Genomic DNA, 23,692 nt, shown 5'->3' with positions numbered 1-23,692 from the left:
CATATCTTGAGTTGTCTTTACTTTTATCGTAATAAAAGATGATCAAGTCACAGGCAAAGTATATGAAAATTTTATCTAAAGTGATTATAAACATGTAAAAGACAATGCCATCTTATGATATAAAAAGTTACAATTGTGGTTTTGCAATGTTCGGCAATACAAGCGGACCCGCAAGGGGGGGGGGGCGCGCGCCCCCTGCGCCCCCCATCTGTATCCGCCACTGTCAATAAGAGATTATAACGGCAGCGATAGAACTCATAAATAGATTGCATGGCTTGCAGCATATGGTAGTATAATTTGTTAGTATGCGTAACTTTTTTTGGACCGTATGGTGTACACGTGGGAGTCCAATTGCATGCTTCATGCTGGTGATTGATCACCCCCTGCCAAAAACCCTAGAGGTGGCTCGCAGGGTATTATGTAGATGTAGATGAACTTACTGGCTTCAACAGCTATATAACCGAAACTGCTCGACTCAAATATATTCGTGATGCTACTCGAAACACTCGAGTCGAGTACCAACTACTCCACTCGATTTTTCGAGTACTAGCACATCCCTTTAGATTCTCGCTTACCTCGGACCCGTCTTCGAGGATGACGGCGCTGTCGCTGTCATTGGTGGACTCCTCCTGCCTCCGGCGCAGGTCCTCCTCCTCCTCCTCGTCTTCGTCATCGTCCTCGTCGGCCCGGGGATCGAGCCCCGCCTCCACGAGTCGCGCCCTCAGCCTTCGGATGACCCTCTGCTGGTGAGTGGCAAGCGCCTCCCTCGACGAAAGCAGGTCCCTCAAAGCCTTCTGCCGCCGGCACAGCCGCGCCTCGAACAGAAGGAGCTGAGCGGACAACGTCCGAAGCTGTTCCGACCTCTCCTGCGATATCCTCGCCACGGCCTCCTCCTGAGAAAATCGGCAAAATGTAAGATTATAGCTTCCTGGCCACTTTACGATTCAATTTAACACTAGAAGGACCGTGGTCGTATGTCCACCTAGAAAGACAATAGGGTAGTTTCCTTCATCAAAGAAAACGAAAGGTTTTGATTGCGATTCGTTACCCACCATTAATGTATTTATAATATACTAATTATTTGGTTTTAGAAATTCCAGTTTTGACGAATGTTAATGGTCAATTTTAACTTCATTTGAAAAAGGCCAGATTGGCGCTCCACGTGACGTCACAGGGACCTAGTTTCTATACGAGTAGATAGGAGTTTTACATCGTCTGAGGTTACCAATGAATGCATGTGGCACAGAGCTCAGGGAAACATCTCTTAATAATCACTTAGTAAAATTGCCTATGGTCGGAAAGTTTCCTTCGTTTGATAGGGTATAAATAATCCTTATTTAAGCCAAGCGCTACTTGCTAGCGGGGTACTCAGGAACCTGTAGTAGCCTGCATCGTAGCGGCGCTCATAGCCTCCCATCAAGGTGGCCTCAATCAGCGGTAGCCAGAACCAGAATGAAGTCACACGGGCTTTTCCCAACATTCAAACTTAGCCGTCGCGCTTTCGCACGCTTGGAAAATTTCACTTTTCATTCAATCGCGAAAAATAGATATCGTCATTTAAAAATCTAAAGGCGTGAAATACGTACTCCAGGAGTAATAATCTTTCGTTTTAGGCAATAAAAAAATAGGAAACCACCCTTTTACCAGTCATTTTGAAGGATACTTGTGATTTTTAAAAATATTTCTTCTTTTATGTTGAATTTAATTGATAACTTCTCTAAATATAACGTTTTCCTTTACTTATCTGTACAACTGAGTAATTTTCACAAATCCTTATAAAATAAAAATTTAAAATAAACAGCGGTCACGTCGCTCCTGCTTTCCCTGCTCTGACCCACCACATAACACTCGGAATGGCAGATATGCTGCTTATTTCCATTCAAAATGTATTAATGAATTTTTAATGAGTAAATGTGCTAACTAAAACATCAAAATGGCCAGATTTAATATAACATAGTGCTTGCCTGAATATAATAGGTATGCTACACCGTTACAAATAAAATGGAAACGCTTAACCCGTTCATTTGACGAGAGTTGGTCTTTTAACGTAGACAGGTGGTATATATCCATTTCTACGTGAAAAAATTAAATTATTACTTAACAGAATACGTACCATAAAAGATAAATGAAAGTCAGAAAAAATCAAGACGATAGAAAAAATATTCGATGATTAGGTAAGTAGAGGTTTACCCTAAAAAATGAAGGCCTGGTCCTTTTAGTGTTAAACGGAGAGGTCGGAGGTGGCCAAGTGTGTGAATGTGTTTCACAGCGTCTCCCGGTTGATTGGAACACATCGGGTCCGGTAAACTTGCCCCAATCAAGCGGCTGCCCAGTTTATTCGAATTATTCCATACATTTTTTATTTTATTGAAAATGTCCACATACAGCAATATTGCGAATTTACAGAGGTCCAATAACCAAACAAATACAGCAAAATATAACAAAGAGGATCAGAGCAATCTGTAAGAAGATGCATTAAAAGTGATGCTCTTGATTACCAAGGTCTGTTTACACGATACACTAAGACGCACGAGATGTCTGTTTGCATGAACGACTTTTGTGGACCGGAACGGAACCTCTGCGAATGCATGAACCAAATGAGAAGACGTTCTATTTTCTGTACATGCATTCACACAAGTTGGGTGGTTACACGTTGCATTTTCGAATTCATTCGCGCATTCATATATTTGGAAATTGACTTGCACGGGTTATTGTATCGTGTGAGCAGGCCTTCAGAGAGTTGAGATGGAGACAATTTTGTGAAAGCATTCGGGGATAGAGAACAGGGGCCAAGTTTCGGAGGACGGGAATTAAGAAGTGACGGGAGACGTTATAAAGTGAGCGATTAATGAGTGGTCACAATGAGGGGATTAGTAATAGTGTGCAGAGCAATACGAATTTGGTGCGCGTAGGGCGGGAGGGAAATTTAGAAAAAAAGGAGTTCAGGACAGTGTGTGATAGAGTTGAGGATGTTGTGGATTAATTTAAAATAAATTTAATATGCGTCAATGGATGGGAAAATACAAAAAAAGGAAATTCGAGACTTCAAATCCGTAGTCTTCTTTTGCAAACTTGTTCAACTCTAATTATAAAAAACACCGATTTTAAAAACATTTTTCTTTTGCATTGCGCATTACTCTCATCCTTCACGCTTAGGAGCGTGTGTTTGTAACTTCAGCAGCGTTAAGAGAGACGATGAAATAAAATGCGTGCTCAGCATAAGATCAATGTGGAAAGAGAATCTACAAAATCGGTTTTAAGTGTTACAAAATTGTATTCCTAAATCCTAAGTACCATAAATGTTGGTAAAAAATCATCGACGTGTCTTTTTGCCACAATTAATTAGAGAAAATTAAAGCTAATTCTTCTATATGGTTTTGTTCGACGAGATTTTTCTCATATAATCGGCATTTGGAAAGTATTCTCTGTTCTTCCTATCCATTACCGTATTGGGATCGCAATGTGTTTTAGTGAAACGCTTTCAATGAAAATCCTTTCTTTTGCACATTAATATGCTTTTTCGCTTTCGTACATATTATTTGGATTTTTGGATTTCGAGAAGTTCAATATTTTTGGATCCACTCCCTCCCTTTCTTACATTGATACGTAGGAGTCTGAGTTACAGATTTTGGATGGGCAAGCCGATAGTTTGGGCAACATCCGATACTTGCGAAATTACCCGTTTCCTGAGCCCACCGGATAACCCGGGGTTCCTTTTTTTTATTGAGGTTAGCAAATGAAATCAGTTTTTGCTTGCTGGATGTCCCCAGTCCAAACGATATTTTTGCTGAAAATCTTTTTTCATGAATTACACCAAGTCTCTCGTACATAACGAAAATATTTTTTCATGTTTGCTCTTCGATAACCATAGCTACTTGTCCTGAGGCAAATAGATGTTGCCAAAATTCCCAAATATCACAAGTACTGGTAAATTAAACAGCGTGAAAAAATATGCAAGGCTCGTTTCTTTTTTTTTCCCTACCACGACTGGCAACGCTTCGTTCGCAATATCATCGCCCTTTGGCTAAGTAGACTTAGAAACATACGCTACTCAAGCATCTTTGCTAAATATAACATAAAAATTGCCAATTCACATTATTTTTATAAATTTTATTGTCCCTAAGTTCTTATTAATTATCACTGTGTAAACAATGGTGCTTTTGCAATATGTTAGCTTTACTTAAACATATGATACATAGTTCGTTAAACTACGGCTATAAAATATTCAATCTGTAAAGCGCTACGTGTAGCTCCGCCAAGTGGGATAAGACTTAACAGCTCTAAAAAAAAAACAATTCTTCAGCTGGCAAACGAAGGTTATAGAACCCTCAAACAAAAATTGTAAACATATGTTAAGCTTTATATCAAAGTCAAATATTTCCAATCGGTTACACCAATGGCAAGATCATAGACAAACATTAACATGGCAAATTCATGCAAGAAATAATTCCATTAGTACATAAAATAAATTCAATATAAATCAGGGTAAATCTAGCCCTCTTCACAGACCGGATTTGGTCATCTTTCGTAACGCATTACTCGCCTACAACTGACCTTCTCAATTTAAAAATTTGAAGGTACATTGAGAAGATATTTGTCAAAATTTATCAGTACCTAAAATGTGAAAATTTCATCAAGGGTCTACTTTATGCACCCTGAAAATTTAAAGACAATTTAAACGAGTTTAACATATCGAAAAAAGATCGATTCAGCCGGATTGTGCGTCTTATCAACTTGAAATTTCCAAGGTCAGTTGACCAATATTGCAATGATAACGTTTCTAACAAAAATCGCATCTAAACTTTTTGAGAAACCAAACAAACGTCACAGAGTGCCCAATGAGGTAATCAGTCCTTCGTGCGATATGAGCCTCCGTGCTCAGTAGTATCCAGTGTTCGGTATCGTAGAGCTTGCCGGGACAGTTGGAAACAGCTGCGTCGCGGTGTCGCGCTCTGATTCCCGGATCGAGACTCAAATGAGCCGTCCACGGCCTCGCGCGAATTGCTCTCTGAGAATTCAAAACCAATTCTCCCGCTGCAGGGACTTAAGCGCCCTTTGAAAAGGCCAGAAGCTCGTTGCGATAGAGCATTGGAGGCCATCTTGTATTTAGGTCATTGTCATTAACCTTCCGCAACATGTAACTGCTTTCTCTAGGGCATGACCTTGAACTTTGGTTCGTCGACCGATCCAGGCTTCCCGTTTGAGATTCGGCTGCGCGTAGTAGTGATCCTAGGGTTAGCTTTATAGGCCGTTTGACACGGTATTTTATTTATTTATTTATTTATCATATCCCCCGTAAACAGCACATAACGGCCTTTTACAACGAGCGTTTCCAATATTAACAAAGTACAACACAAACATCCATGCCCTGGATAGGGATCACCTACCCAGGCGGGATTCGAACCCACGACCTACGGTTTGGCAGGCGAGGACTTTACCCCACCGCCACCGAGGCCGGCCGGTATACGGAATTGCGCAATCTGACGTACGTGCGAAGGCGCAATCAAAATTGCATCGTGTAAAGCGGTGAATTGCTAGAACACATGCGAGAATGCGTGGATGCGAGACGGCAAAATAGCCCCTGTTCTAATTTCGTTCATGCATTCGCGCAATTCCGTGCCATTTTAGAAATTAATGCAGCTCTAACCTGCGCAATTCCGTGCCCCGTGTAAAACGGCCTTATGAAGCTACTAACAGGCTACTTGCACGGTAAGTATAGTGCCCAGAGATGTGGGAAACTTGGTACTTGGGATTCATGGTCACACGGCAAGATTTTTAGGTAAGGAACAAAGAAGGTAATGATGCTATGATGCATATATGACAGCACACAATGGAAAAAACGATTTCCGTACATCGAGCACGGGATCAGCTTATACCCCGCTCCATAGCATTGATCGTTGTGTCGTACGTGCGAAGACCAAAAACTCCGTGTTAACGCATATTCCAGAAAAATGTTTGCACCGAGACCGTTAATAGAATCCTTCCAGTTATGCTTTCCTTTAGAACTTGTCAAGAGGTGTGCCTACCTGTCAGGATGTCCAATCACAGTAGTCATATGACGTGACGTACCAAATGCTAAATAGAAAAAGACGCAAAGAACGCGTTGGACACAACCATAATTAGCACTACGGGCTTTGAGAGCATAAGATGCACCTAGGTAATAACTTTAGTTGCAATCCGTGCAGCAGTATGGACATGCATAACGGACAAACAAACAGACAACCTCTTTTATGCATATAGAAGATTTTCATCGTAGCGTTTAATTATGTCTCACTACTCGTTGCTGATTTTGGAACGCTCTTAATCAAAGATGGCCTCGTACAATGGGGCTGCAATTGCGATTTAGATATGGAAATTAAAGTCGAACATTTTTTTACTTGGTACGTCGTAAGTTTTACGGAATATAAAAAAATTAGCGGAGTTAGGAAACATTTTTATTGACCCTTAGCATCATTATTCGTGCATTCCAGTAATTTGCGGAATCTCCATTTTATCGTTTGTCGTATTTGGAGTGTAGATTTGGTACTGCCTTGAGCATAGACCTTCATGAGAAATGTTATGCAATTCGGGAGTTTGCTGTAATGGTGGAAAGGCTACGCCTCCACTGGAAACCTTTTCCTGACATAAAACATTTCTTTAATTTCAGGTATCCTATCACAATGGGATAAGAAAATTGACAATTTGGATCGTAAATTGTATTACGAGTCTGTTTTCACTTTTGATCAGGTATAGTTTTTTTTGCATTTTTTCGTACGAGAAAAGAAAATATATCTTCCTAATACATATTTCCCTCTCGTCAGCGACGCATTCAGCCTCAATGAAAGATTTGTTGCTTGAAGAAAAAGAAGTTATGTTAGTTTTACTCCAATGAAGATAAACCCATAATTTTATTCATGGCTACCGACTTCACACCACGGCGATTGACTGGTGAATGCTGGTGCGATAACCAATAGTAAATTTAGTTGGAATATCACGTTTATAAATTATATCATTCAATCAAATTAATTACATATGGTTACAATTTAAGCTGGCCATTCTAGCTGTGGCCGTTCGGATTCCAGGGTTTGCGGAATGTCCTCCTGAAAATAAAATAAATTATCTTTAAGAGCACTTCGGCAAGTTTTTGCGTACTTAAAGTGATTTGCCATGTTCTTGAGAAACAAATGTGTCAAGGATCTAAGGATATATGCGAATGAAAAGGATAAAAGAGGTAAATCAGATAAAACAGGTAAAAGCAAAGTTATTTTGCTTGTAACTCAATGGTAGTGGTTTGTAATACAATATTCTGGCTTAAAAGCTTTTCCTCAGCGGTAGTGTTATAAGCTTTAAAAACTCCTTTAAAGCTTTGCCTTTGTGGTAGTGCTAAGATCTAGCAAGTTCATTAACCCCGATAAATTATATCACAGCTCACTTTTATGGTACTGATTCGGAATTTAACCGAAAAATTTTCATCGGTTTTTGTGTAATGAATTTATATTAACTATTCAAACTTGGCTCTTAGAGTGTTCAATATCAGTCGTCCAAAAAGGCCAAACCGGCACTCGATAAGAAGACGATGGTTAGATTACTAGCGAAACCGACGTTTCAGAATAAATTCCCACGTGGTGAAGCCAAGGTGTAATGGAGATATTTGCCAGTCAACGCCCGCCGCGGAAGAGAACAAGCCAACTGCGGGCTGATAATCAAGTCATTTTGTAGACAGGCACTTACTCAATATGCGCTTATTGTCACGATTTAATTCATATCCCTGATATCCTGAAGTCGGAACAGCGGAGGTCCGTGGCTCAATTTCCGGCCCTGGGAATTTTTTCCGTGGCAATCAATGTAAAAATCACCGCCGAACAACGGACACGGTTGCACAAAGGAATTAAATCACTTTACCGCTTACAGCGGGAAACTTAAATATGGAAGTAAAGAAACAATTTAAAAGAACCTACACCTGGAGTATGCTCCTATACGGAAGTGAGGCATGGACAATGACAGCAGCGGAGAAAGCAAGGATAGAGGCCTTTGAAATGTGGTGCTACAGAAGAATGATGAAAATCAAATGGATCGACCGAGTTAGTAACGAGGAAGTCCTAAGAAGGGTAGGAGAGAAGAGAAGCCTCATGAAAACCTTAATAAGAAGACGGAACAACCTTATAGGCCACATCTTGAGACATGATGGCCTGATGAAGACAATCGTCGAAGGACAAGTGGAAGGCAAGAACGGGAAAGGAAGACCTCGAATAAAATATATGGAACAGGTGAAGAAGGATGTGAAAGAGAAGAAATACGTAGGAGTGAAAAGATTAGCTGATAGGAGAACTGAGTGGAGAGCTGCGTCAAACCAATCCTAGGATTGTTGACCAGTGATGATGACCGATAAAGAGCCAATAAATTAGTGAAGACCTTAGATGCCGTTTGGATAAACTATGGTAAAGTACCGGAGGGACACCTTGAGTAAAAAATACTAACAAAAGTATGTCGGCTTTCATTTAAATTTAATCAACACAGATAAGTTTTATTTGATTTATTGAGCATACCAGAAGATTTAGTCAATATTTTGCTGATGCACTATAGAATGTAGAGAAAATTAAATTTGCATACTTCTACGTTCACATGACTGCTTTTACATTCCGATTAACACCTTGTGCAGAAAACGGCCTTTGAAATGAGCATACTATGGTATGATGGTGTGATGAAGGAAATCGTCGTAGGATATCAGAATGGGAAGAACGGAGAAGGAGCAGGAGATGTATAGAGGTGAGGTTTTTAGGGACATAAGGTAAAAATAAATAATTCAGCAAGATAAGGTTTGCTGATCGGAAAATTGAGAGGGTACCTTCGTCAAACAAATCAAGCAATGTTGAGCAATGTTGACGATGACGACTTGATGTCTTTTTCACAAGCTCCAATAATCAAATCATTGAATGAATAATTGAAGGTAGCCGTGGCATAAGGAAAAATATTTTTGAGAAGAGAACCGTAAAATATGATAATATACTGATGACAATGGCCCCTGAAATAATAGTTGCGATGGTGCCGGTGGAAAAAATTGCGGGGATTTCATTTGCACGAGTTTCCACATCAGTGAATGACCATAGGACGTTTATCAGATGTATCTCACGGCAGTGGCCTAACTATGGGGGGGGGGATGAGGGGATAGATCCCCCCCAAAGCCTTAGAGAAAAAAAAATATTTAAAACTACTGTCTAGTTTTGAAATTTAATAAATGAATCTCCTTAAAGTTAAATTTTTAGCGCAAAACAATTATGTATAATGTATTGCCAGGCATTTTATTTTTCAAAATTTTTTCCCGGACCCCCGTAGCTTGGGGGTGGGCGGGGGTTTCGCCACCCCAGGCCATCCCATCCCCCCAAAGCATATTCCTAGTTACGCCACTGTCTCACGGTACTAATTTAGGTCGCGAAGATTTAATTACATGGATTCAACGAATGGTCATGATCATCGTTCACACCACTCAAATTCATTCCCTTAAAAATGAAAATAAAAAGAATTGTCAGATTTCCGGTTCAGGCAAAAGATTTGTATCTTGTGGATTTTGTTTTACAGTTCGTACGCACTAACAGTTGGTTAATTTTATGAAAAAGGAATATCACATATTGCAATCAACAAAAAGAGCTGCTTGATTGAACGCATCAAAAAGAAGCATATTAAGGAGGTTAAGTTACCAGTGATGTAGTTCAAGAAACAAATGTCGAAGAATAATTAATAAAAGATCCTAGTAGCTTCTAAATCATCACGCACTTTCTGCGGACATCTACGTTTGATTTTAGATGAAGAGTGAATCATAGTCGGTATACTTGGTGATTTGTATATATCATCCATGACTTTAGAAGATTTTGGCTCAAATCTGTCTGTTTTTTTTTTCTTTTCAAGGGTTTTCCCTTTCCAAATGGACCAAGATTCAAGTAAAAGGGGAATATTTTGTGAAAAAGGAAAGTTACCGATCTTTGAATTCATAATCCGTATATTACCATAAAATGTTATATTAAGCCTTAACTTGAATAGGGCAAAGTTTACTTGCGATCATACATCGTTTACAAAATTATAAAAGGTAACATATCTGATCCAGGGGCGCAGCTAGGAATTAAGGCTGGGGGGGGGGGTTAAGGTGCAACTAATACCAGGGTGTGTGGGGGTATGGAATACCCAACAGGATAATCGGTAGGTACGAGATTTGTAAATTGCGGAATTTTTTTTTTTTTTTTTTAATAATACATAATTTATTCCATTTACAATCAAATATTACATTTTAGAACATACTTAAATATTTTGGAATATATAGGTACCCCTTTTAGTAGTTTTGGGGCTACCATCTTAAACTTTTTACATAGGTCTGGTGCTAGCACACATGAGAAGTAAAATTTCTTTGTATTCAGTTATTTGTTCTATTGCCGATTGCATTCATTATTACAAAACGTATTTCAAATATTTGGACAAGGATAACTATTTTTCTTATTTTTCTTATATAAACGCATAATTACATACATAGAATATACAATATACCTTTTATTGTAAACTTTTTAACCCACCTTTCTTAGTAGAAACTCTACTTCCTCACACATCATAAGCCATTTTTTAACTGCTAATTACTAATAGATTAGATTACTAATAATTAGATTTAAAGATAAATGGTTCAAAATGGTGAGTTTTACGGCTTTCTGAGGGATATTTTATTCTTACTTACACCATTCTATTAGTAATACAAAACAATTAAGCAAAATGGATTAAACTTAAAAATTTCTCTGAGCTTTGGGGGGGGGTTTATCCCCCAAAAACCCCCCCTCGCTGCGCCACTGATCTGATCAATGTACCTTTCAAATTAAATCGTACATATGAATTGACCGAAAGGTTGAAAATTGAATGCTAAATCCGTAAAGGAACGGACGTATCCTTTGCATTTGATTTGATTTCATTTCTTTCACGCCACTCGTCCGTGATGACTTTTCTCTTTCGAGCGGGCACAGCCTGAGAACTTCCAGAGACAGATTTTTTTCCTGTGGCCAATTTTGATTGTTCGATCCGGCATATTTCCGGAGGCCACTTCGTCGCGGATGTACAGAACGAGGAAAATATTCAAATTAGCCGGCGGAAGGAACTAAATACAAGGCACTATACCTCCCACACAGCTACAGCGTTCTATTCCGCACCATGGTGCTTCTTCCAACTCAGTGCCAACGGAAGCAATTCGCCATGCGCCGAGGGGAACGATCGTCGTGTGTTCTCGCTATCCTTCGTTTCACGGTTCGTTACTTACCACCTGGAAACTGGGGCAAGAAGCAATGTTTGAAGGACTTGGACATAATGGTACTTTTTTCGTACGACAAATCTCAGTGGCATAAAAGGGACATTTTTAATTTTCTCACAGTGGCCATTTTCCATACGTCTCGCGTACTTAGTGGTTCTATTACTAAATTAGAGGAAGAGGAAACAACAAGCCGAGAGAAATGAATTATCATAATTACAACGTACTCACTTTTTGATTAAAAGCAGTGATTGTTGAATCGCGTTAGAACAGTGCCTCGTCACTTGCATACACGCAAATGTTTGCTGTGGAGGAAGGCAAGCCACTAGAGAACTTATGCATCAGTCCAGCCGTGAAATGGGTGCTCTAAGCCTAAAAGCATTTAAATCTGACCATAGAACCGGCAGTGAGAGGAATAAGAACGAGTCACACGTCATAAAGTTAACCTCTCAGTTCATTTTTCATCATCCTGTTAACAGAATGATGGTAAACTATTTGAACCCTTCCCGTAAAAGTTACATATTAAAAAAATGGGCTGAAGAAGTAGGGAAAAAGGCTTTCATATGATGTTTTCAATTGTTTTGCATCGTATGTTCATGTTATCACTAGGGCAATGGCCTACTCGTAGCAATTTAATGATAGTAATAATATGCAAGCTTTGATAATTACATGGAAACACCGTAAGTACATTCACAGTAATCTAGTTGCTAAATTTATTTTACCCCAAAGGTAAGATTAGGACTAATTAGCATAGCTCTGAAAGGTTGACATCGGCCATTACATAGACCAATGAATTAATAACAAATCTACTCCTGAATAACAGTATCGATGAGAGGAAATAAGTTATGGTTTTCTTCATTAATACCTACATTTAATAAATAAGGTAGATAATAATTTTTTAATAAAACCAAGCCATACATTGGTATATATTAGTTGGATATAAAAATAATAAGTCAAAAGCTAAATTACTAAGAATGAGAGTTAAATCCCTAATTGAAGTAATGCATGATGAAATTGAGGTCAGTTTGGTGTGAGAGGGCATGTGTAAAAACCCTTTTTAGCGCTGTTTTTTTGTGGATTTGCTTGTAAATTTCCAAAGGAACTCGAGGAGGGGTTAAGTTAAAAGCACTCTGAAAAATTATTTGCGATGTATCCGACCAATGCTTCAGTGAATCATTAGAATAAATGTTTATTAAAAGCCTCAGATACAAAAATATCTTTACCAGAAGCAACTATTGAAATCATACTGTTATTGTTCACTACGGTCCATTTTAGTACCTACATCAAAAGACTCGATTAAATATAAAGCGTGAGCAGATTACACATAAAGCGTGTTACAGGGGTACATTTGCTGTCGCATACGAATTCAATAGAGTCAAAAATACTTCGACGCATTTATAAAATCGACAGAATTTACGATTACGCATCCAAAAAATGCTGAGTGTTCTAGGATATACAAAATCATAAGTAAAAACCTATTATATGCACACTCCGAAAAATCCATGAATTGAGGTCACACACATATTAGTTACTTACGTCACCACTTGTACAAATGTTGGACTAATAAAAATAAAACTCGCAATCGTCTTTTGACTAATTAAAATTAGTGTCACGGTGTTTATTTCCACTTTATTATACACTAGAAAAGTGCCTGACTTGAACTAAAAAACAAAAAGAACTTCATTTTATTGGTATGATTAAAAAAAATTCAAAGTAGAATATTGAGAGCTATTTTTGCCGTCAAAGTCGGTTTGGGCTCTTGTGTCTGAAAAATACTATTTTACCTTCTCACGAATCGCAACGCCAGCATGGATTGGTTGGCGGAAACTTTAACCAGGTACCTTGTAGGCCAATTTCAGGAATCGTTCTTTTTTTTAACCATTCACAATATGCTCTCCAGCAGATGATGCTGTGCGGATGAGATGTTTTTGGTTACGGAAAACAGTTAGGCGGGAAGGTTGACATGCCCATTGGAGCTGCTCCAGGAAGGAAAAAAATGACCACATTGCCGCTCCTATGAACCCGCCCTCTTCCGCTACACTGACGTTGGCGATCCTCGTCTGCTCTAAAGCCCAGTGGGTTCATAGACAGTGCACGCATAACCAGGCATATATTTCCTTACAGCTTCGGATAAGGGGGTTCTAAGTCGCTTACTACATTTAATGAATCTATTCATAAAATTTCTAGCGCCATTTTTTTGTGTATCCATGACGAAGTGCTGGACATAGTGGGTGAGGAGAGGCAGCTTTTAGATGAGATACGGAGGAGACAGAGGATATGGATGGAGCGAGTACTTAGCGGAGAGGGGATGTTGAAAATGGTGTTAGAGGGTAGAATGCTAGGCACATGAAGGGAGAGGAAGGACGAGTATAGTGTTTTTAGATAGATTGAAAGAGAGTATGCCTTATAGTGAACTGAAGAGGGAAGTACTTGAAGGAAGGGGAGGCTCCCAGAATGCTCCATGCATAGACGGATCTAGGGGGAGCACGGGGGTACGTGCCCGCCCCCCCAGACCCTTAAAAATATGCAAGATTTTAATACGCTCCCATTATAATTGCGTTCGTTTTGTTTTACGAGGTACCTATCCTGCCGGCCTCGGTGGCGCCGGGGTAAAATTCCCGGCTGCTAACCTAGAGGTCGCGGGCTCGAATCCCGCCTGGGTGGCTTGACCACCATCCAGGGCATGGACGTATGTGATTGTCAAACAAGTTAATTGTAAGAGAGGACTATCTAGTCCTAAATTCGCTTGTGAAATAAAGACGACATTATTATTATTATCATCCTCGTGCCCCCCCCCCAGAACAAAATCCTGGATACGGCCTTGCTTGTGCCCCCCCAGAAAGAAATCCTGGATCCGCCCCTGGCTCCATGGAAACCTACCTTAATCGGTAGAATACTTCAATAAAAATAATGTAATCTATATGTAAAAAAGGATGTATGTCTGTTTGTCCGCTATGTATTTACATACGCCTGCACGGATAAGAACCAAAGTTAGTATATAGGTTCATTTAATGCTCCCAAAGCAACGCTAATTTTGGTTGTGTGATTTGCGTCGTTTTCTCGTTACCATTTGTTACGTCACGTCATACAACTGAAGTGGTTGGACATCCTGTCTGGTAGGCACACCTATCGACAAGATCAAAGGGAAAACGTACCTCAAAGGATTCTACACTTAACTATTAATGCTCTAGGTGCAAACCTTTTTGCTGGGGTATGCGTTCACACGACGATTTTAGTCTACATACGTACGTACACACATAACGATCATTGTTGTGGAGCGTTGGAGCGGGGTATAAGATGATCCAGTGCGCGGTATACGGAAATAATGTTTCCGTATTTTTTTTACATATGTATAGCATCATCCTATCTGCTTTATCCCTATACCTAAAAATCCTAATATGTGACCATGAATTCCAAGTTTCCTACTTCTCTGGGTAATATCCTTCTGGAGCAACGCGGGGTGGTCTGCTAGTTAAAGATAACTGTGACAGGAGAGAAAAAGCGGAAGGACATCATGAGTTGATGAAAAAGAAGTTACACTTTTCCACGGTAAAAATAAAAGAATATTTCGATCCTTACCACGTAGTTCAGGTCAAGTCCCGAAGTTTCACGACTCTTGCTGGTCGCTTCTTCGGAGTTAATTGTTTTTTTTATCATGGATGGCGGCCCGCAATAATTATGTATTGCCGCGTTGTAGAATCCTAAGTGTCCGACTTGAGCATAGATGATGATGAATTTTCAGGAATTTAGGAAGTATGTGACTATCCCAGCAGCGTGTGCCATCCCAATCACCTCTGAAAAGGCGACCAGTATGGGTGGCGAAACGTCGTGAGATAACCTTAACTACTCGTTAAGACACGGGAAAGTTTATTATTTTTATCAACCATGAACCGCAAAAGCCTCAGTGAAAGACTTCTCCATGAGTGTATTGCTTTAGGCCGTTAGGTCATTCTAAAGTACACTCCGATGTTTTCAGTTTCTGGAGCTGTATTTATTCTATTGGAAGAGTGGGGGTGAGAAGTAGCGGTGGGTTCCTCAACCTTCCCCCTTCGCTTTCAACTCCCGCTCTTCCAATAAAATAAATACAGCTCCAAAGCAGTAGTTTTAAGTTTCCAACTTCAAACGAGCAACATTTTACTCTGCTAACGGTACACATGCGCCATTGTTCAATTTTTCCTTCGGTAAACTGGCTGGCTGGAATAAGTTTGACCACATATGGTTTGACTCACCGGGAAAAGGTAATTCCACGCGCCTTCGGAGCGGCCGCACCGTGATATTTGTGACAATATCGCAGTGAAAATGACCAGTGGTGGATCCAGAATAGGGGCAAGCGGGGCCAGGTGGGGTTTAATATATCAGCAGTAATGGGGGTCCGAAAAAATTACAATTCTATCTTGTGTAAATTGGATACCAAAGGGGGAGCTATAGCCCCCTTAGCCCCATAGACATATATGTATATGACATATACATATATAGACTGTATATGACATAACAGTCGCGACTAGTCGTAACGCGTCGTGCGGTTAGCTATAAACTTGTGGAAAAATGCCATATTTTTTGTTTAAACACAATTTTTTGTTTACTCATTCACTGGCTTCGTGTCCACATCTCTTTTTTTATCCAAGAGCGCAAATGCAAAGAAAAATGCAAAAAATAAATTTTTAGGGGAGATTTAAGTTCCCTATAATGCAAACCTGTTTTAAGGTTACCATGAATTTGATTCAATGAGCAATGCTTGCTACATTTGAGCATGCATTGCTAAATTTGGAGCATTGCATTCCTAAGATTTGCATTCTGCAGCCCTCCACTTCTCCCTTTCCCGAGCTAGTTCCATCCGTCTCTCCAATTTTTTTCGTCTCTCCGATTTTCCAATACTTGTGGCGTAAAGGAAACTAGCCCATCCAAATAATTTCTACAAACAATATGTGTTTACATAATTAGATATTAAACTAAATACATCTTAGTTTTTCAACACACATTAATAGACAAGTTTAAGCTGCTTTTAAACTAAGCTAGATAGGTTCTGTTTTGCATTAATTCAGAAGCAGGCCCGCGCTCGACTCCTTAGGGCGGTGGACGGCCATGGCCAGAGTGCAGGGGGAGGACTACCAGGATATGGCTATAATAATAAATATAGTATGGTGATATGGATAAAAAAATTAACAAATTTTGAAATTTTAATCCTTTCCCTCTTTAGGTTGAATTGAATCTTACCAAATTGAATAATATTTATTCAAATTATTGTTTTTTTTACTCAAGATGGTGATGCTGATAAATGAGACATCATTGAAACCAAGTTAACTGTTCAATTTTGGTACTCTGAATGTAAAATTTGTCAGTTTCGGAACAGGGGGCGCCAAATATTTCCAGACTGTGGGGTTCACCGCGATACGTCCCGGTGTCCCGGCGGCCCAGAACGGGCCTGTTCAGAAGGTAATATGGAAGTCATTTTTTACCCAATAAACATGCATTATTAGCATGCATTAGAAGCATAAGCATGCACGCTTTGAACAAAAAATCTATCCAATTTTCGATGATTCTCACGACATATCCATAAACTCAAGAAGAGAAAAAAACTTTTCTGGGAGAAACTTGCGTTACTGTTAACAAAATGATGCAGCGATCAAATAAAGGTGTTAAAATGGCTGCTGGCATAGAATGGGATAATAAACATTTGGGAACAGATTTATAAAAATTCATGAAAAATACATTTCGTATTTGTGATTAATTTTATAGCTTGTGTATTGTAAATTAATTATAGAAGTATTTTTTAAAGTGAATCGCATGACTGATGCATACATTAGCCTTTAATTATGCCTTTTCAAAATTGGTTGTTTTCATCACCTCTGTAGTGAGGATGCGGTTTATTCGATATTTTCCCCTACACTCGCCTTCCAGTGACAAATGCCCATTTATTCAAAAGATCAGAATATACTACATCGTTAAACTTAGTTTTTTTTTTGGTCAAGTTCATATTTATTTTTCAAGCAAGAGCAAAATTTTGTGACGAGTTCTCATTTGGTATGAAAACTAGCTTACTTGAAAACGCATTTAAAAATTTTTGTTCCGGTTTACTTTCATAATATCTCTTAATTAGTTGTAAAATAAATAGGATGTGCAGAAATTAATAAAAATTAGTTGGTAAGTTAGTTCGCTATTTAAAGGGTTAAAATATCGAGGTTATACTAATTTGTAATGGAGTGAGAAAATATTACCATTTCATTTAGCCACAAAAATTTAGATATAATTTATTCATTAAGTTTTGTGTTTGGAAATAGACTGATAGCTGATCTTAGAGATAGGCCATTTTTATTTTAATTCTAGCCTTAAAATTCTATATTGGCATAAGTTTAAACATTGCAAAAAAGAAAAATTTGACCGGTCCGCGCTAATTAGCAATTACTGTTCGAAAAATCCTCAAAGAAAAATTTATTCGCCTGGACCGGGAGCCCCCAATTTTCGGACGAGAGCCTTATCCAGCAAAGCTACCGAGGCGTCATAGGCCATTTTTATTTTAATTCTAGCCTTAAAATTCTATATTGGCATAAGTTTAAGCATTGCAAAAAAGAAAAATTTTACCGGTCGCTTGGGAGTGAAACGCCCGGTGGCTGACCAAATTAGGCTAAAGTTTGAGGAGGCGATTGTCACTCAATTTGCCGAAGCGTGGAAGCAGAATTCAGCGGGGAAGGCATTTCTTTCCCACAGCGACGGCACGACTGGCGACGTGAGCGGATCATTGACTTCAATTGAGTTAGCGCCCACACTCGGAGGAGCGAATGAAGTTACTCTAAAAGCTTCCCAAGTCCGCGCTAATTATCCGAGGTCGACAAACCATTGGAACGTATTCATCTCGCAATCTTTATAACAAACAAAAAAAAAAACACGAAAAAATCTGCATCCAATAGCAATGACTGTTCGGAAAATCCTCAGAGAAAAAAATATTCGCCTTGACCAGGAGCCCCCAATTTTCGGACGAGTGCTTTATCCAGTAAAGCTACCGAGGCGTCATCCTTCCCTATGGAAATTTGAGGACTATATCGGACAAGTTGGTATGGACTACTGAGTATATGAATAAGTCACAAGCAGTCCAAATCGTGCGCACGGCGCCACAGCCGGAGAGCAACTCGAACGGAAATCGGAGGATCCGGGTTCGAATCCTGGTCAAGGCGAATGATTGCTTTCCCTGTGGATTTTGCGCACAATTAATGCATTGCGGTTGACTCCGTAAAGATATCACCGCGGCTAATCCCGGTATTCTTAAATTAGGAATAACTGTGCCGAGCATTGGATGGCATGTGAAAAAGACATCCATTTTGATGAAGCGGAAATACTCTGTCGAAAACATCTACTTATCAGAATATCTAGAGAGGCGATTGAAATCCGATTGGAACCCCGCATTTCAAAAGAGACACAGAATACGCAACACCTGGGGCCAGTGCTCACAATCACTAAGTCATTGGAGTACGGAAATCGGCGTCAATCAATGGGAAGAGATCGTAAGTGCGATACATGTTTAAATACGACGGATGCCCAAAAAGTAATGCACCATATTTTTTTTCTTCGACATTTTTTCTTTGAACAGAATGAGAATCACACACGCAAAAGAATAATGTATCAGCTGCATGCCCTATTTTTCCACGTAACATTCGCCCCGTTCTATAGCCTTCTTCCAGCGCGAAACAAGGGTGTTTTTGCCCTGTTGCTACCAATGCTGATTCTGGTATCCGACGGCTGCAAATCTTGGAGCACCGCCGAACCGCCTTCTGATGCCCTCGTCCGCTGAGCATAGTCACTGACTGAACCCCTATTGATAGCGGATACTCCATAGAATTTGCACAAATGTTTTTAAATATTCTCTACAGTTTCTTTCTCTGCAGTGAGAAATTGAATTTGAAATTGAATAAAACAGTTCTGCAGCCACGCTATTTTTCGTAGAAGCCAGAAATTTTGTACGGGCACCCATCGATACTTCCACTGTACAAACGCTCAACAATCGCCCACCAAATCAAACCCGCTCATCTAGCACAAATAGGGCTACTAGATGAGCGTATTTGATTCGGTGAGCGTTTGTGCAGTGGAGGTATCGCCATGAAACTTCAGAAAATGCATACGTGAAGTTTCGCACCCAAACCATTGTTGTCGGCTGAGAAAACAAGTGTGGTGCATAACTTCCAGGGCAACCCTCGTACAAGTCTAAAAGAATCAATACAGGTCAACACTCCCACCGGGATGGAAACCTGAGATAACCTTAATCAGTCCCTTCACCAGGAAAGCACCAGATCTTTCTAACAAAAGCTTCTTCGTGCTTTATTTTCTGGAAATTTGAGTGGAAAGTTCGCATTTTATGCAGGAAAGTTTTATCTACTCATACTAAAAATGCTGATTACTACTACGATATTAATGTTATTGTGAAAAAAAACTGATATAATGTTCGTCTCATCCACATTATGACCACAAAAATATCATGACAAAGATAATAAGAAATCATTTTTGATCAATCCTACGCACACCTCCCTTGTTAATCCTCTTCTGAATTTTCCATAAATCTTACCTTACAAGAAGTAATGAGTGCCCAGGGGAGCCTTGCGAGGGTACAACGCACCGGGGCCGAGACCTAGCAATCGTGCTGATTCGCCCGATCACCCGGGGAGGGGGTTGGAAAGGAAGGAAAAAGGAAAGAGGCGCCGCCGCGATAGGAGCCCGACGACGCCTCTGGTGTAGGGAAAGGGTTGGAAGGGATAGGACGGGGAAAAACACCGTAACGCTATAGAAGCGAGAAGGGCCCACAAACTAGCGAAACCGGGCGTCAACCATTACTGTGCCAGCGTTTTTAAAGGATTATCCTATGAGGAAGAATAATCCAACGATCAAATCGCTAGATATCTTACCTTACATTAAGATTCCCATGTAACCTACGTATTGAATTGCAATGGGGATTTTCGCTGATTCAACCGTAAATTTTGTCGAAAAACAGTTTCCGACGTTTTGTAACTGCATGGTAACAATTTATCGAAGATATACTTTAATAGTACGGTAATAAAAAGAAAAAAAACACCATGAGAACAGAATTGATATTTTTTTACTCCATGAGAATCCACCTTTAACTTCACCGTCTACTTAATTTGGAAGATTTTCAGGGAAATTTAAATGAATAAAATATCGTGGCACTTTTTCACAAATTTCCATAATTTTGTGGAAATTTGCTCACGTTTGAGCCTCCGCATCTTAGTAAAAGGTAAGAACCATGTCAAATCAGGTATAATTTCATAGACTTTAATCATTTTTGAATTTACATGCGAATTTTCAAGCATCTATAAAAAAAGACATTTTGAAATTTTGGTCGGCTTTTTCTCATTTTCCGACCACTGCGCATCGCTCTCATTGATGGGCGAATATTTTTTTTCTTCGATGCTCACCTGCATCTTTGCCCGGTGTCGCCATGCCATCAGCTGCTGCGATTGAGACCGATACTTTTCCCTCAGCTCTCGGATTTCTCTCCGCGCGTCCTCCAACGAGGGCGAGGTCCCTCCGCTACCGCCACCGTCTCCGCTGCACTCCATTGCTGCTGCACGCCAACTGCACGAAGGCGAGAAACGGAGAGAATCAACAATCACATCCAGAGAAAAGATATAGTACGACCCAATCAGGTTGTGAATATTTGGAAGCGCTGTTTCCGAGTTTTTAGCGTGGTCAAAGTTCCGCCATCTTGGTTTGACAATTTTTGGACTCGGTATCCGACTGATATTTAGAGGAGGCTAATTTTTGTCCTAAAAATGAACTACATCAAGTGAAAAATGCTACCATACTCAATAGTAGTTCGCAGGGATTGTCATAGGATTTTTATCACCACTCACCATACTTCTATTAATGTATGAACTCTGTCTGTTAGCCACTTTACCGGTGGGGATATCCTTGAAAATATATTTTATTACTGTCATTTTTAATTTCCGTTAGTTATAATGAAATTAAATATCAGTATAAGTGCAGGTCAATGACTAGTTAATTCTAGTAAAATTTTATTTTCAGCTGAATTGGTTGTAGAACGTAACCGTCGTGATTGATAATAACTTTTCCCTGGGAAAAAATGTTTGAGTCATTACTTCGCGAAGCCAAAGAAAAAAGTAAGAAAAAAGGTTTACATTGTGCGTTCCATAAGTTATTTTAATGATTCCAATTCAATCTCGGCTGGCATAGTGGAAACACTGCTGTTTCTCTCGCAATCAGTGGCGTAGCCAGGAATTTCGTTAGGGGTGTCCAAAACTAGGGGGGGAAATTTTTCGAAAAACAAGGTAGATACTAAGTAATGGGTTTTAAACTAATTTTACCACTTTTCATAATCGAAAAAACTTCATTTGTTAAAAAAAATATTTTGTAAATTCATGATTTTTCAATATTTTGTTTTCTTTTATAAAGGAAAAATTAATGTTTAAATATTTGGAGGGGGAGGGGGGGACGGACGCCACTGATCGCAACAACTCATCACAAATCTGGCTGCACTGTGATGTACTCTAATGATTTCAGATATCAGTCTGAAAACGCAATGGTCCCATACGCTAACGATATTTCTTTCATACGTTATATTTTTTCGCTAAAGCTTTCACAGGGTAAAGAGACACAAATACACACCGTATGCATGAGGGATGGTTTCAAAGGACTTGAGAAATATGCACCACAAGGCCATACGAATTCCATTAATAATTAATAAGTACGGTTTATTAATATTTCCTTGGTCTACTTTTGAATTAGAGGGGGGAGTCCCCGACACTGAAAACGAGTAAAAATTTTTTCGTTTCGTTTTGATGACATCCCTAACTGCTAAATCTATAACCGATGACCTTACAACTACTAAGTATGGTATAATCCGCTAAAGAATATAACGAATGAGATATGGCATGTCGCGTAAACGGGGTAACGTTTAACAGATATCATCTCTATCCTACGTAAAGTTAGATCTCCCTCTATATCTAGAGTTACGAAAATTGTTGGTAACGTTGGATAAAAGAGTTAAACGTTAAGGAATCAAAAATTTTCTATGAGCTTAACTATTATACATGTAATATTTCATACCTGCCGCGTGAACGGCGGTGAAACTGACATGTATTGCTATGAGAAACGATTCCCTTGGACTGGGAATCGAACCACGGATCTTTGGCGTCCCATGCCACTGCGCAGACCAGTTATCCAGGTACCTGAATTGTCGTGGTCATACTACGCTATCTAGATCACAATGAGGAACTTGCATGGGTCGTAGATTGCTCTAAAAACTATTTTGAATAAGTCAAATGGATACATTAGCTCGCAAAAATACCTTCAGTTTCTCCATTCAACATCAAAAGAAATAAAAAAAATTGCATTTAAAATCGAGAAAATTTTCTCTGAGCCGACCACTGCGCGAAGACACCCGAGCGTTGCCGAGGCCAGGCGTGACGTCATAGGTGCCTAAACAACCGTGGGGAGTAGGGAAATACGCTGAGCGCTTGGAGTAAAATTTGTTTTGAGGGAGTATTTAGCCGCTAATCGTCACTTTATTTTGTTCTGTTATTCTTGGGCAAGTTTTCCTGTTGCTATTGTGCCTAGATTATTACTTGGGATATTAATAATGCGGCATCGGGATGATGAAGTACAAGCGTTTCACTTCGTGTGTTTTAGTTATCAGAAAAATGGATGATAACGTTGCCACTCGTTCGAATAGTACACCTGAAATTCATCTACGTCTACATGATACCCCGCAAGCCGCCTATAAGGCGTGTGGCATAGGATGTTAGGACACCAGCCTTTTTTTAGGACACCAAAAATTGATGCCATGACCCTCATGGAATTTGTTAAGACAAATTATTGCTATACGTTGGCGGCAAATCGAGTTGTAAAAGAAACTTGTAATACTGGAGGATAACGATCGTAAGCTGTGCTGTTGACATTAGAGTAAGCTGTGCTGTTGAATTTGGCAACGCCGGATTAGCGGAGAAGGTAGTCCTATCCGTCCTACGGTACGAATTCACAGCAAAACAGTCTGCACACAATCCACATGTGAGGTCGCAATCGGTTCCGCTGCCAACACACACACAAGCTACAACCTATTTCAATAATATAGGTAAATCCATAAACAATATACTAGCATATACCATAAAAATATAGCGGGAAATAGGCAAATACTTTTATCAAAAACTGGATGTCACTGTCACATTCTTATATTCATCACGTACAACTTACAATAACAGAACTCGTAATGATGAATACAACTATTTATTCATTGATTTAAACCCTTAAATTAGCCCACACAAGTGACACAGGTGACATTTCTCACTACTATTCGTTGAAATAATGGAATAACAAACTTCACACACAGTTTTTATTTCAATGGCGTGATCGTGAAATGTCATATCTACGGTGAACAACGGAGATTAGCACGCCACTGACAATTTTTACACTACTGTTAGACAT

General features: G+C 39.5%; 1 protein-coding gene across 1 annotated transcript in view; it reads right to left on the bottom strand.

Annotated features, from left to right (window-relative positions):
* LOC124165291 overlaps positions 1-23,692 on the bottom strand; it is a 687,405-nt gene that overhangs the window by 7,277 nt on the left and 656,436 nt on the right. The window contains exons 6-7 of the mRNA XM_046542634.1: positions 20,668-20,827; positions 576-893 (exon numbers count right to left, since the gene is read on the bottom strand). Of these exons, the coding sequence (XP_046398590.1) occupies positions 576-893; positions 20,668-20,811 (462 nt within the window). The 5' untranslated portion in view covers positions 20,812-20,827. The remainder of the gene's footprint in view (positions 1-575; positions 894-20,667; positions 20,828-23,692) is intronic.

The sequence above is a fragment of the Ischnura elegans genome, chromosome 9, assembly GCF_921293095.1.
Source record: "Ischnura elegans chromosome 9, ioIscEleg1.1, whole genome shotgun sequence".
In the NCBI taxonomy this organism is placed as follows: Eukaryota; Metazoa; Arthropoda; class Insecta; order Odonata; family Coenagrionidae; genus Ischnura; species Ischnura elegans.
This window is presented reverse-complemented; position numbering and strand designations above follow the sequence as displayed.